This window comes from Oncorhynchus kisutch, linkage group LG6 (genome assembly GCF_002021735.2).
Source record: "Oncorhynchus kisutch isolate 150728-3 linkage group LG6, Okis_V2, whole genome shotgun sequence".
NCBI classification, from domain to species: domain Eukaryota; kingdom Metazoa; phylum Chordata; class Actinopteri; order Salmoniformes; family Salmonidae; genus Oncorhynchus; species Oncorhynchus kisutch.
In genome coordinates, this window is record NC_034179.2 from 47,113,289 (window position 1) to 47,127,865 (window position 14,577).

General features: G+C 42.3%; 1 protein-coding gene across 5 annotated transcripts in view; it reads right to left on the bottom strand.

Annotated features, from left to right (window-relative positions):
• Positions 1–14,577, bottom strand: part of LOC109892925 (double C2-like domain-containing protein beta) — a 303,986-nt gene that overhangs the window by 219,888 nt on the left and 69,521 nt on the right. For all 5 annotated transcript variants that reach the window (XM_031826820.1, XM_020485811.2, XM_031826817.1 and 2 more), the window contains 2 exons: positions 7,135–7,233; positions 6,697–6,864 (listed from right to left, as the gene is read on the bottom strand). In XM_031826820.1, coding sequence (XP_031682680.1) covers positions 6,697–6,864; positions 7,135–7,233 — 267 coding nt within the window. The remainder of the gene's footprint in view (positions 1–6,696; positions 6,865–7,134; positions 7,234–14,577) is intronic.

Consider the following 14,577-nt stretch of genomic DNA (forward strand, 5'->3'; position numbering starts at 1 on the left):
AGGATAACAGCAAAGTAGTTGCATTTGCATAAGATGTTTTCTAGTGACGTTTACAGTGCCTTTGGAAATATTCAGACCCCTTGACTTTTTCCACATTTTGTTATGTTACAGCCCTATTCTACAATTGATTAAATTGTTGTTTTTTCTCATCAATCTACACACAATATCCCATAATGACAAAGCAAAAATAGCTTTTTAGAAATTGGTGCAAATTATAAAAAGAAAAAACTGAAATATCACATTTACATAAGTATTCAGACCCTTTACTCAATACTTTGTTGAAGCACCTTTGGCAGCAATTGCAGCATCGGGTTATCCCATTCTTCTATGGAGATCATGCTCTGTCAGGCTGGATGGGGAGCGTTGTTGCACAGCTATTTTCAGGTCTCTCAAGAGATGTTCGATCGGGTTCAAGTCCGGGCCACTCAAGGACATTGTCTTGGCTGTGTGCTTAGGGTTATTGTACTGTTGGAAGGGGAACCTTCATCCCAGTCTGAGGTCCTGAGCGCTCTGGAGCAGGTTTTCATCAAGGATGTCTCTGTACTTTGCTCCGTTCATCTTTGCTTTCCTGACTAGTCTCCTGACTAGGTCTCCCAGTCACTGAAAAACATTGTTTTCTTCACTGCATTGCATTGCAGGCATTAGCAAACAAAAGACCATGTTCATAATCATCATCGTTGCCACTGTGTAATAATGGATATTAAAAAAAATAACGATAGCAAAAATTTGTTGTGTAAAAATGATATCATACTCAACATTTAAGGGTGCCACAAGGGGGTCCAAAATTTTTGTCACAGGGGCACTACCCCCCCCCCCCCCCGCAGAACCGCTAGTGGAACATCTCACAGTTGGTTAGACTGGAGGATGGTACGGTGCTGGTGGAAAGCTATGGCTGGCAAAAACCCGCTGCCACAGATCAAGCAGTACCAGCACTTCAGGTAAAAATAATATTCATTACATTGTATGAGGTTATTCTTCTTATCTATACTTGGGGAGGTGAATTGTTGTTGTGCAGGGTAGTAATGTCTTTTGATTTGTTGTTGTTATTTCCTGTTTTACAGCTTCAATGCTCTGGAGCCTGGTGTTGTCGCCAAGGTGCATTCGGACTCAGTCGGGACCAGGTTTCAGCTGCTGCGCAACGCTGAAATCTTTCCTCCCATAGATGGTCTGCCTGTACAAGCACCACCTGGACTAGACACAGCTAGACAAACTATATTTTTGAGAAGATCAGTTGTGCGATGAAGAGGCTATGGACATCACATGCCCTGCACCAAAGTCAAGGGCAGGACAGAAACAGGCTCTCTTCTAACAACAAATCATTGCTGTTACTATTTTTTTTATCCTGCTGCTCAGCCACTTTACCCCTGATTGTATGCATATAACTACCTCGTCTATCATTGATATCGTTATTGATATTGTTCTTCTACATTCTGTATATTATTTGATTTATATTGATATTTATATATCTATTTCTGATATTGCTACTTTGCAAGTAACTATTTGGCTGTACCTTTTACACATTCTGTAGAGACCCACCCGGTTAAGCAAGACTTAGCTAAATATTGATATATAAAATGAATATTGATATGTGTGGTCATAACATGATATTGTGACATACCACAACAATATCATGTCACCGTCTCAAGTGTCCACAACTTAAATATATGGCGCATGCATCTGTTTATGTACTGTACATGTGCACCTCACTCAGGTTTCAACTCAGGTTGCATGGCCTTAACTTATATATGGAAATCTATGTGATAAGTGCGTGTGTAACAGTATATAAAGTATGCTAATATACTGGTCAGTGATTTTAAAGTACTTTAGTAAAAGTACTACTTAAGTACTTTGGGGGGGGGGGGGGGGGGGGTATTTGTACATTACTTCACTATTTATATTTTTGGCAACTTTTACTTTCATTTCACTACATTCCAAAATAAAATAATGTAGTTTTTACTCTATACATTTTCCCTGACACCCAAAAATACCCGTTACATTTTGACAGGAAAATTGTCCAATTCACACACTTATCAAGAGAACATACCTGGTCATCCCTGCTGCATCTGATCTGGCTGACTCACTAAACACAAACACTTCGTTTGTAAATTATGTCTGAGTGTTGGAGTGTGCCTGTGGCTAACCGTAAATAAAAATGTTTTAATTATACCTTCTGGTTTAATATAAGGAATTTTTTTATGATTTATACTTTTACTCAAGTACAACAATTTAGTACTTTTTCCACCACTGGATGTGGCTGGGGGTTAAAGCATTTCTTTCACATGACCCATCAATTTAGACAAATGTGTCTGGGTAAGCGTCATCTAATATTTATAAAATATTTTTATTTGGACACTGTTTACTTGGATTTTTTCCTTATTCCTTATTGTAGGCTACTACTTTTATCACTTTTAGTCTTAATCTTTACTACACTACTCACTGTTTAACACATGGCCTCAAATGTGAATCCTTAAAGAGATGGGTGGGACTGGCTTAAGAGAGGGTGTGAACAATGCTGAATGGGTGTAGACAAAGGAGAGCTTTCTCAAAAGTGAGTTTCCAAGTTTATCAACTTTCAAAGCAGAATTACTTTCCCATTGTTCCTCAAATGCAGTGTATGACATACCAGTCTCTACTTTTATCTAATGTAAAAATTTAAAAAAACATTTCAAATTTTGCTATATAAGACCGATTTTGAGCAGGTCAGTCACATATGTCCTTTTCTAATCAGGTTAACTGAAGGTAATGTTAGAGTAACTCATAAGGAAAACATCTAGATGCAACTGTCAACACGACTGTCAACACAACATATGTTGTGTTAGAACGGCGAGCGTACACAGGGAAAGCTGAAGCTGCTGCAACTGGCAGCGGTGTTTAAGCGTTTTCTCTTCAGTGCCAAATCCCTCCGGTCATATTTTCACTTAGAGAACCTTCCATGAAACACCGTGGCAGGTTTTCTGCATCAGAGAGTGAGGGGTTACTCCCGAACGAGTGCACAATGATGAAGTGCGATTATACGACCTCAGTGTAAAGAAAAAAAGAAAAAAGAATAGCAGAAAACTTCAGAAAATGTCAAGGTGGATTAGATAAATGAAGTGAGGGAGAGAGGAAGAGAGAGGAGAAGGAGGAGTGAAGAATGGTTGGAAGTGTAAGACTGGGGCATGCGGGGGTGCGGAAGGGTTATTCACAGAGACCGACAAACAATTTTCCCTCCCATCAGGCAAATCAATCGAAGACCTACAGCGACTACTGTGAGAGCATTATGGGTTCTTTTCAATTTCCACTCGAGCTGGATCACAGCTGCACACTGTTACCTTTGTAATGACACAGAGAAAGGTGCTTGAGAGACTACATCAAAACAAAGCAACATGAACATAAAGATGCAGGTTGTGCGTGAGCTCAAAGCTTCATTGAAGGATCGCACAACACAGCCAACCAATGTGATTTCGTATTGAGTAGAGTGAAAAAATTGATTGAGTTAAGAAATGTTGACTGGGGTGATATTAGGTTGACATTCTTCCCTTTTTAGTTTGGGTCTTATAATGTCAATCATTAATTCAAGGGAGAACAGTAGTCTGTCCTTGGTTGCATTATCTCCAATGCTTGGAGGTACAAATAAAGTCGTAAAAAAATCAAGAAATACCATTTAGGAAAAAACTTACCATATAGCTCCTTTTGCACCTTCAATGCCTTGGATTCCAGTAAATATAACTAGTAAACAACACAATGTCTGCTAATTGTCATTAAAAACTACTCCGGTCTAGACAATGCAGGTTGTATCTGAAAGGGAGTCAAATTGACTACGTTGAAAGTGTGCTACCATTCAATGCTGTTCATTGACTATAGCTCAGCATTCATCAACATAGTACCGCCAAGCTCATCATTAAGCCCTGGGTTCTGAAGCCCACCCTATGCAATTGGGTCCTGGACTTCCTGACGGGCCGCCCCCAGGTGGTGAAGTTAGGAAACAACACCTACACTTCGCTGATCCTCAACACTGGGGCCCCACAAGGGTGCATACTCAGCCCCCTACTGTACTCTGTTCACCAATGACTGCGTGGCCTAGCACACCTCCAACTCAATCATCAAGTTTGCAGACAACACAACAGTAGTAGGCCTGATTACCAACAACGACGAGACCGCCTACAGGGAGGTGAGGGATCTGGGAGTGTGTTGCCTGGAAAATAACCTCTCACTCAACGTCAACAAAACAAAAAGGAGGTGATCGTGGACTTCAGGAAACAGCAGAGGGAGCACCCCTCTATCCACATCGATGGGACAGCAGTGGAGAATGTGGAAAGTTAAGTTCCTCGGCGGACACATCACTGACAGACTGAAATGGTCCACCCACACAGACAGTGTGGTGAACAAGTCACAACAGCGCATCTTCAACCTCAGGAAGCTGAAGAAATTTGGCTTGTTACCTAAAACCCAAACTATCTGCCCTCCAGGACACCTACAGCATCCAATGTCATATGAAGGCCAAAAAGATCATCAAGGACAACAACCACCCGAGCCACTGCCTGTTCATCCCGCTATCATCCAGAAGGCGAGGTCCGTACAGGTGCATCAAAGCTGGGACCGAGAGAATGAAAAACAGCTTCTATCTCAAGGCCATCAGACTGTTAAATAGCCATCACTAGCACAGAAAGGTGGCTGCCTACCTACAGACTTGATATCATTGGCCACTTTAATAATGTCACTTAAATCATGTTTACACATCTTGCATCACTCATCTCATATGTATATACTGGATTCTATACTATTCTACTGTATTATAGTTATTGCCGCTCTGACATTGCTCATCCATATATTATATATTCTAAATTCCATACCTTACTTAGATTTGTGTGTATTGGGTATATTTTGTGACATTGTTAGATATTGCTGCACTGTCAGACCTAGAAGCACAAGCATTTCGCTACACCCACAATAACATCTGCTAAACACGTGTATGTGACCAATAAAATCTGATTTGACCATCTGAAGTAGAAAGAAAAATCACAAATCAATCCTAAAAAAACCTCCAATATAATAACACACAAAAGACGGGTGTTATTTAAGCTTGGTTGAACACGCACACACATTAAATGGCGCTGCTGCGTTATAAACAGGCATATAAGAGTCAAATGAAGAAATTGTGGGAATGAGTAATTGCTCTGACTAATCCATAAGTGGCTTGAAACAGGACGATGTTGAGTGAAAACAAATCAGTGACTGTGGGAGACCTGGCGTCTTGCATAGGGATAAACCCCCATTATGTTCTGATTGACTGCTCACCGCTTGCAAGCGACAAAAAATCAATACCCGACAAATGAAATCCATTCTCCAGCTTCCCTGGAGGACATCCCATGCAGTGGCGCATTCAACACAGCCCAGGCTATTCTTGACGTCCACATTGTAATAAATCAAATCTGTATTGTTAATAAATTGCAGGGTATTAGGAGGAGAAGTAGATAAGAAAGTGAGAGAATCTGTGGACCATTATCCATGCAGTCTATCCCCAACTATTTGGCAGAGATGTATTTTCATGTCCTTTTAAATTTAGTGGGAAAGGGAAAGGAAAGGGGGATAGTGGTGCAGAGGCAGTCGTTTCGCTAGTTGTCTAACAGCTTCTGTAGTAAATACAAATGAAGTCATTATCCTGCAAAGTCAGCCGGACACATTTATGCAATCGGACAGTGGTAGCTGGCGTTGGTGATGCAGTGTGTCCTATGTTTAATGATGTAAAAGTATAAAGGAAAAGGGCAGATTAAAGAGGAGTGTATGAAATGTGACAAATGGTTTTCTTTGTAGGAATGCATTAAGGCACAAAAATGTTGGGAAGGGTGTTTATTTTTTATTTTCAAGTGTTTCAAGGGAGCACTTGAAAAATAGTTATCTTTAAAAACAGCTGGCACTGGGCTGTACAAATTGGTGAAACAGGCAACCTGCCACCTGACACATTCACTGTACAAATTATGCCTAATTGGGCTTGAGCTGTGCCAGCAAGCATTCTGCCTCTGGAGGGCAGGGATAGCAGTTGGGGCACAGAGGAAACATGGACACCCCATAGTGGCACTACACTGCACCCACTGGTGGAAACAGAAACAGGTAGGGGGGTCTTGTTGAAGCAAGAACACCTGAGGACTGGGTTTCCTTCCTGGGGTGGAAAACAGGAGCTTTACTCAGTTTGCCAGTGGGCTAAGGGGGTCCAGTTCAGTAAACACTCGTGTTCAGGTTTCTTCTAGTCTGATGTAGGCCCACATGGCTGGGAAGCTACTCAGCACCATCAACATCTAATGATGTTCATGAGCTCAGCGTCTTAGTAGGTGTGCACATATTTATTCTGCATTTAGAAATATTATTGTTGGGAACGCAACACGGGAAGGAGAGAGAAAACAGGTGCCCCTCTTGGTATCTGTCCCAAATTGCTCAAATCTATCCAGTACTGTCAGGTGCACTGAAAGGATTCAACGAGAACAGAGGAGAAGGACATGGTTTAATGGATTAGAACCCACCCCGGGTATGGATAGATGTAGTAATATAATATGGCCATTTGACAGGGAATTTTATCCAAGGCGACATTGACAGTCACACATATTTGGCTAATGCAGGATGTAAATCCACAACCCTGATGTTGCCAGCATCATGCTCTGTCTAACACACTGAGCCACATAGACAATGTCGAGTTCTAGATGTGCATATGGGTGTACTCACTAGGGGAGGGCCGGCTGTGGTCTGTGTCGTAGTCCTCAGGTGGGGCTGCTAGGGCAGTGGTGCTGTGGGGAGGCTCGCTGGCTAGGCTGGAGCGGCTCTCTGACAGCAGGCTGCCATGTGGGCACCAGCCCAGCCCAGTGGGGGTCCTGATCGGCCCCCCATTGAACACTGGACAAACAAACAGGGCCAAGGGGTCAAAGGCACAGTCTCGAAGATTTCCTGTTATTCAATAGTTTTGCGGTTAATTTTGATTCCTATACCCATTGATTCTTCAAGAATATAGCTGATAAAAGGCTTATACGCTTAGTACTGTCTTACCCCCATATCTCAAAATCAAAAGGTTGTATTACTCCATTGTGTATATTTGTGATGTCGTATGCATGGCAGGGTCAGGCTGTTGAAATTACAGAGAGACGGTATACTTCCAGAGGGATGTACCTGAGTCGGTGCGCTGCTTGCCCTCATGGAGACCGGGGCCGGACGCCTTGCTCTCCACACTGCCCTCACTGTGGTCCGACTCACTGCCACTAGACACCACTGCAGACAGATAGATGGACAAGAAAAGACAAGAGGGAATGTCAATAGGGGATTATAGCAGTAGGGCTGTGGCGGTCACAACATTTTGTCAGCTGGTGATTGTCAAGCAAATAACTACAGGTCTCACGGTAATTGACCGTTAATTAACATAAACACATTTAGCATCTGCTGGCTTCCAGACAGCATACAAGCCACTGATGCAGACCTTTGGAACATCTACATTTAAAAAAAGTTTCATAAATCCATGTAATATACCTTCACAATAAATCCATTATAAATCCAGCCACCCTAGTCATAGACTGTTCTCTCTGCTACCGCACGGCAAGCGGTACCGGAGCGCCAAGTCTAGGTCCAAGAGGCTTCTAAACAGCTTCTACCCCCAAGCCATACGACTCCTGAACAGCTAATCAAAGGTCTACCCAGGCCCCTCTTTTACGCTGCTGCTACGCTCTGTTTATCATCTATGCATGGTCACTTTAACTCTACCTACATGTACATATTAACTCAAGTACCTCGACTAACCTGTGTACCCGCACATTGACTCTGTACCGGTACACCCTGTACCGGCACATCCTCGCTATTGTTATTTTACAGCTGCTTTTTAAATATTTGTTACTCCTATTTTTTTATTTTTTTTAACTTATTTTTACTTAACATGTTTTTGATCCTATTGATCCTATTGACTTGTTACTCCTATTTTTTTTCTTTCTTATCTCTTTTTACTTAACATGTTTTTCTTAACTTCTTAAAGCATTGTTGGTTAAGGGCTTGTATAAGTAAACATTTCACTGTAAGGTCTACATCATTTATTTTAGACAGGTCTAAACAAACATGGTATGAAGAAAATGTAGCCTATTTCAGAAGAACAGAATAGCATGTTCTGAGTTGTCCTTATGTTAGGCCCTGATCTGGCTACGCAACATGGCTGTGGGCTACACTAGCTCATTTAGCAGACAAGATTTACTTCATATTCCTGTGGCATTACTTTATATTGTTTAATACTAAGAATAATACAATTGAACATACGAAGAATCGGCACCTCCTGGCGTATTCCATAAGAGAATAGTTTACAGAAAACTGATGCGATTTTAAATAGAGGCCATAAAAACTATTTTCTCACGCAATGGCATAGCTTATTGAAATGTTATGCAACATGGCTTATAGGAACACTCATTTCATTCCATGCATCAACCAGCTATGAGGAGCTGGCTCTCACTAAGCAACTGATGATCCTATTCTGCTCAAACTCTGAATGCCAGGGCTCTCATGAAGTGTTTTCCATTGCATTTGCATTGACGTCAGAGGGATTAGAGGGAAAATAGAACGCTGATTCCAGGCCATTAGCAAGTTTGGTTACGCTAGTAATGACCATCAGTGGCATCAGAGCACAGTTTTGGAGAAGCGTAGTTAGCGTGACTCGACGGTCACGTGGAATTTGACTGCGGTCATGACTAGTGACTGCTGGTGTGGCGGTAATATGGTTACTGTAACAGCCCTAGACTGGGAGACCGGCGCCGGTCTGCCTTCCAATTTATCGCTGCCCAGCTGCTGTGGTTTGAATCAGGTGGAAAGGCCCGGGAAAGCAGGGACTGAGTGTGTGCTGTACGCCATCCTTTCTCTCTTCCTCTCTCCACATACACACACGCAGTCTAATTCACTGATACATACACGCTTTCTTATTGACTCGCATATACACAGATGCACACACACACAGTTATATGTGTCTGTAACACGGATACACACACACACCCTCTCTCTCACTCCTTTCTCATGGGCCCTGTGAAATAGCTCTTCAATCTGGCCTGATGAATACGGCCAAGGGATGCAGACTTCTGTCTCATTGTCCCTCCTGCACCAGACCAAACTCTGTCAGCCCCACAGGCAGATTCATTGACAGTTTTTATATATTCTTATTCTAAAGTATTGTTAGGTTTAAGCTCTTTGTGTATGAGAAGTGTAACTATCTAGTGGACGGCAGTAGACTGTAGGAATGCGTACTCCACATAACTCAAGGCCTCGCCTGATAAGAAGATCTGTGAAAGGTACGGTGGAGTACAAAGATTCTGGACTCGAGCTGGGACACAATACCACCAACATGAGCAAACCAACTCAGTATCCTTCATCCAAGACATGGAAGGGGGCATGATCGGAAAGGGGGTGGAGGTCTAGTCGGAAGTTAGAAATACATGTGCTTGTGATCTATATGGGGCAATTGCAGCTGCAACACCTAGTGTGGTGAATACATTTAGTCTGAGCATTTCTCTGCGTCTGTCTGGATTACTGTACCAGAAATTAGAACCTAACACAGTACATCTTGCTGCTCGACAGGAATTCTCTGAGGATACCATATGTACAATTTCCTTCCGTTGTGCCCTGTGAACAAGGAACGTAACCTCAAAAATGATGTCCAGGGGAGCTGCACATTCACCCCAAAAAACACAGAGCTGCACAGCAAAAGGCTGAAAGGAAAAAAGGTGGGTAACACTGCAGCATATCTTGAGTACAGGTTAGCGTGCCCACTTCTCTAACCTGTATGTCTCATTCAACCCTAATCTCTCCTCCCCTTTAACAATTGTCTATCTATAACATCTGAAAACACATCTGGGATTCCACTCTCCTTTAAAAAGGAAAATGAACAAAGGGAAACCAGTGGTATGTTGATTTTGGCATAATGTTCCTCCCATCTCATTAAACAACCAAATCGACAGGGGCGAACAAACTAAATTAAGAGTAATGGCTTCCAGAGAGAGATCTCTCATTTCAATTGATCTTGTTCATTTCAAATATGACTCATGCCTCGGAACAACTCCGTTGAAGCACAACTCATGGGCAAGGAACATCCATCTGCATTTTTCAATATTTATCATCTTCAAAGTGTGATGTTAAAATGGTTTCGGTGTAAGAAAGCACACAGTGTGAATTTATGCAGTGTTTATCCTGAATAACAGATTGTATGCCTGCCTTTTTTAGTTGCAAAATAGTGTACTTAGTATTCAGGTGCACCACTTAGTGAGAGAGCTTCATCCTGTTAGTGGGAAATGACTAGATTGTCACCCAAGTCAATGAAAGCACGTTTTATTGATGGTAATGATGTGGCAGGGTTATAGAATAATTCTGAGCAATGGTATGCAACGCCATTGACCTGAAACATTTATTACTGTTAAAGACAAAGGCAAGGAGGACAGTTGACAGTTTTGCGATTCAAATCAAATATAATATAATATATTGTCACGTACACAGTTTACGCAGGCATAAAGGTACAGCAAAATGCATGTGTGCTAGCTCCCTCCACAATGCAGTACAATAATCAATAATAAAAAGAGTCAAATCAAAAATAGCAAGTAATAGGAGATGTAGAATGCATAGTAATATCCTTATAGCACATTCATTAGCCTGTTGTGTACATAAGTCAAGTATGAAGTAAGTAGTGTCTTGGGTAGCGCAGCTGAATATAATATAATAAAACACTAGTGTTGACTGTGTGTGTGTGTGTGTGTGTGTGTGTGTGTGTGTGTGTGTGTGTGTTCTAAGGGTTGGAGAGTCAGCAATCAGATAAAAGGAGAATGGATGTGGGGCAGGTTCACTTGACCTGATTAAAGATAGTACAGTACACTTTTTTTTTAAACAGCACAGCACAGTACTGTTCAAAAGACACATTCAATGGGATCCCCCTCGACAGAAAAGAGGGAATTTCCCATTAAAATTATTGACTGAAATGAGTTCCAAAAGGTATTGTACAGAGACAGAGCAATCCTCTCTCTCCCTCCATGTCAACCCCGAACCCGCTCATCCTAAAATAACCACCCATTGCCTTCTATGAACCCAGCAATTGCGGGGCATTATCACCATTACTCAGTAAGAACTGCCAAATACATAATTTTAGGCACACTAATGAAACCCATTTTGGGATTTACATAAATTCTCTGATTAACCCGTGAACATGAATTCAAATTAGCTCGGGGCACGTCACTGTGGAGGTCAAAGAACTGATAGATGGTCAGAGCCAAGCGAAATCTAACCCCAGAAAAATGACACCCTATTTCCTATGAAGTGGACTACATAGGGAATATGGCGCTATTTGGGACGCGCCCAGAGTGACCCCTTTCATCTAGATGGGTAGGGCGAGGTCAATCAAAAATGTTTTTTTTCTATGCCCGATTCCAAACAACACAGGTTAATGTTATGAATAATTAGTGAGATGCTATTTTGGACATGGTTGGTTGTTTGGTTAGTAAAAGGTCTAGTTTTGTGCCTCGTACCAACAACAAAAAAACTGATTAATAGATGCACACACACAATCATGCACAAACACACACACAACTAAGTGTGCGTTCTCTAATTCTCTCCTTCTCTCTCTCGGAGGACCTGAGCCCTAGGACCATGCCCCAGGATTACCTGACATGATGACTCCTTGCTGTCCCCAGTCCACCTGGCCGTGCTGCTGCTCCAGTTTCAACTGTTCTGCCTTCTTATTATTCGAACATGCTGATCATTTATGAACATTTGAACATCTTGGCCATGTTCTGTTTTAATCTCCACCCGGCACAGCCAGAAGAGGACTGGCCACCCCACATATGCTCTCTCTAATTCTCTCTTTTTTTTCTCTCTCTCGGAGGACCTGAGCCCTAGGACCATGCCCCAGGACTACCTGACATGATGACTCCTTGCTGTCCATCTGACTGTGCTGCTGCTCCAGTTTCAACTGTTCTGCCTTATTATACGACCATGCTGGTCATTTATGAACATTTGAACATCTTGGCCATGTTCTGTTATAATCTCCACCCGGCACAGCCAGAAGAGGACTGGCCACCCCACATAGCCTGGTTCCTCTCTAGGTTTCTTCCTAGGTTTTGGCCTTTCTAGGGAGTTTTTCCTAGCCACCATGCTTCTACACCTGCATTGCTTGCTGTTTGGGGTTTTAGGCTGGGTTTCTGTACAGCACTTCAGCTGATGTACGAAGGGCTATATAAATACATTTGATTTGATTTGATTTGAACTAATACATAAATACACCCACCCAAACAAGTAAAACAAACCCGTCCTCCAAAAACAAATCCGCTGTATTCGAAAAAAGTGTTACAACCTGGTCGATATTTTATTGAGCCGAGCCAGTCGTTAGACAGTGAATCATCTCCCTATCTTTAGAGCCCAGTGTCTCTCCATGTTGTGCAACAGCCATAAGACCCCGTCTAAAGCTGTAAATAGTACTGCGGCCAGACCAGTGTGTGTCCTGGTGCTCTCAGGGCTCAATCTCACACTTTCCTGATGAGAGCCCTTCATGACTCTAGTCTAGGTAGGGAGAGATACTGTATCACTGCATGCCCACTCACAAAACAAGGCTGGAATTGGTTTCGAGCACCACTCATTTGGGTCATTTCAAGCCATGTTATATATGCACTAGAGAAGTGTACAGGTGCATTCTTAGAAAAAAGTTTTACACCTGGAACCAAAAAGGGTTCTTCAAAGGGTTCTCCTATGGGGACAGTAAAATAACCTATTTACTTCTAAGAGTGTAGATGCATGGAAATCACTACTATACATGTGGAAGTCACATTTTTATTGAGTCTCATTATACTGAGTCTTATTATATCGAAACTTTATACTGTAGTTCATAAAATAGTAAGATGTTTACTCCAATCACTCCAGAACAGGATATAAGGCTACATTTTTCTCGTGCAACAATTGTGCCAAGTGCAAAATATTATAATCTTGCAATTTGACTTATTTTTATACTTTTCTCCAACAATGTGTGATTAAATGATACATACATGAGCATAAATAGTTTCCTGTTTTTCCTAATTATTAGTTTATAATGGACATTGTAAGAGCAAAGTCTCAAATTAAATCACACTGCAAGATTATAATTTTTGCACTTTGCACCATTACTTTGCTCTATGAAAATGTCACCCTTATAGTACAACACCCCCGAAAAGTCCCCTTGTACCGTCCACTGACGCAGTGCGGTGTCACGTTGCATGCTTCCTTAGCTCCTAAGAACTGTACTCAGATCAGCTTTTACACCTGCTGGAGTCTCACAGTGTCAAGATTGTGTTATGCACTACCCCTCCCCCGCCTCTGCTACACAGTATCAGCTCACCTGCACCGAGGCGGTGGGCCGTGGTTCATGGGGGTCACAGCCGCAGCTGCCGGCACCATCTGATCCCCCCTACGCTCCTGCTGGGACCACAATGGCGTACCATGACTCAGCCTGGCCTATCGGAAAGCACATGTGAAGTGGGCCCGAACGTTGACAAGCCTATAGCTTATGCTATGTGATGTAATGTCATCAGTGGCGGTCGGTGCAACACAGCCTACATCGTTGTCACCATATTAGCTAAACTCAACATAGCTACTACAACTAAAGCGTTAGTAAACCCACAATCCAAATGTACAATCAAGCAAGCAGTACAGTGTACAGCACGTAGCTTAGCAGTTACACCGGAGGCAATACTTTTATAAAACCAAAAGCTTACCTTGACTTGGAAGAGTTGGAGTGGTGAAGAGCCTTAGCCAGCTAGCTAACATAAATAGCATTCCTCTCGGAGTCGAATTGTTGAGTAGTCTAAAATTGGCTGCATTAACATCGTTAAAAAGCTGTCCGTATTTTTCAGTGACAACATGTTTGTGATATCAGTCTTACGTTTACACACAGGTATTAGGAGACACAGATAGCTAATTAGCACAGGAAGACTTGCATCCGTTTTCTGTAAACATGCACTGTAACATGGAGATATAGCCATGTGGGAACACTAATCCTATAAAGGTGTGTATCAATTTAACCTTTTTTATCATTATTTCTCACTGAAATGAAAGATAATGTCAGTAAGCTTACGCTACGGTTTCGGAAGCGATGCGTGTTAATGTTCAGACCGAGAGTCGGGGCTCTTAACTGTCACGCCTGTTCCCGCTCTCCCTCCCTGGCGCTCGAGGGCGCCAGGCTGCCCAGCATTACGCACTCCTGCCACCATTACGCACACCAGCTTCCCTTGTCACACGCATTAGCGATTCATTGGACTCAATCACCAGTTACACGCATCTGATGCTGTTCCTGTCCTGTTCCATGTCTATGCAAAATGAAAAGGTTCACTCTCTGTACCTGCTTCTCTACTCCAGCATTGGTTCTTACACTTAACAAAACTCCCCCGTACAGAAGAAGCCTTCGTCCAATGACTCTTAGGTGTAATGTAATGGAACTGAGAGTCATGATCAACGGCTAGCTGTAGCTTATGCTTTCAGTACTAGATTCATTCTCTGATTCTTTGATTGGATGGACAACATGTCAGTTCATGCTGCAAGAGCTCTGATAGGTTGGAGGACATCCTCCAGATGTCATCATAATTACTG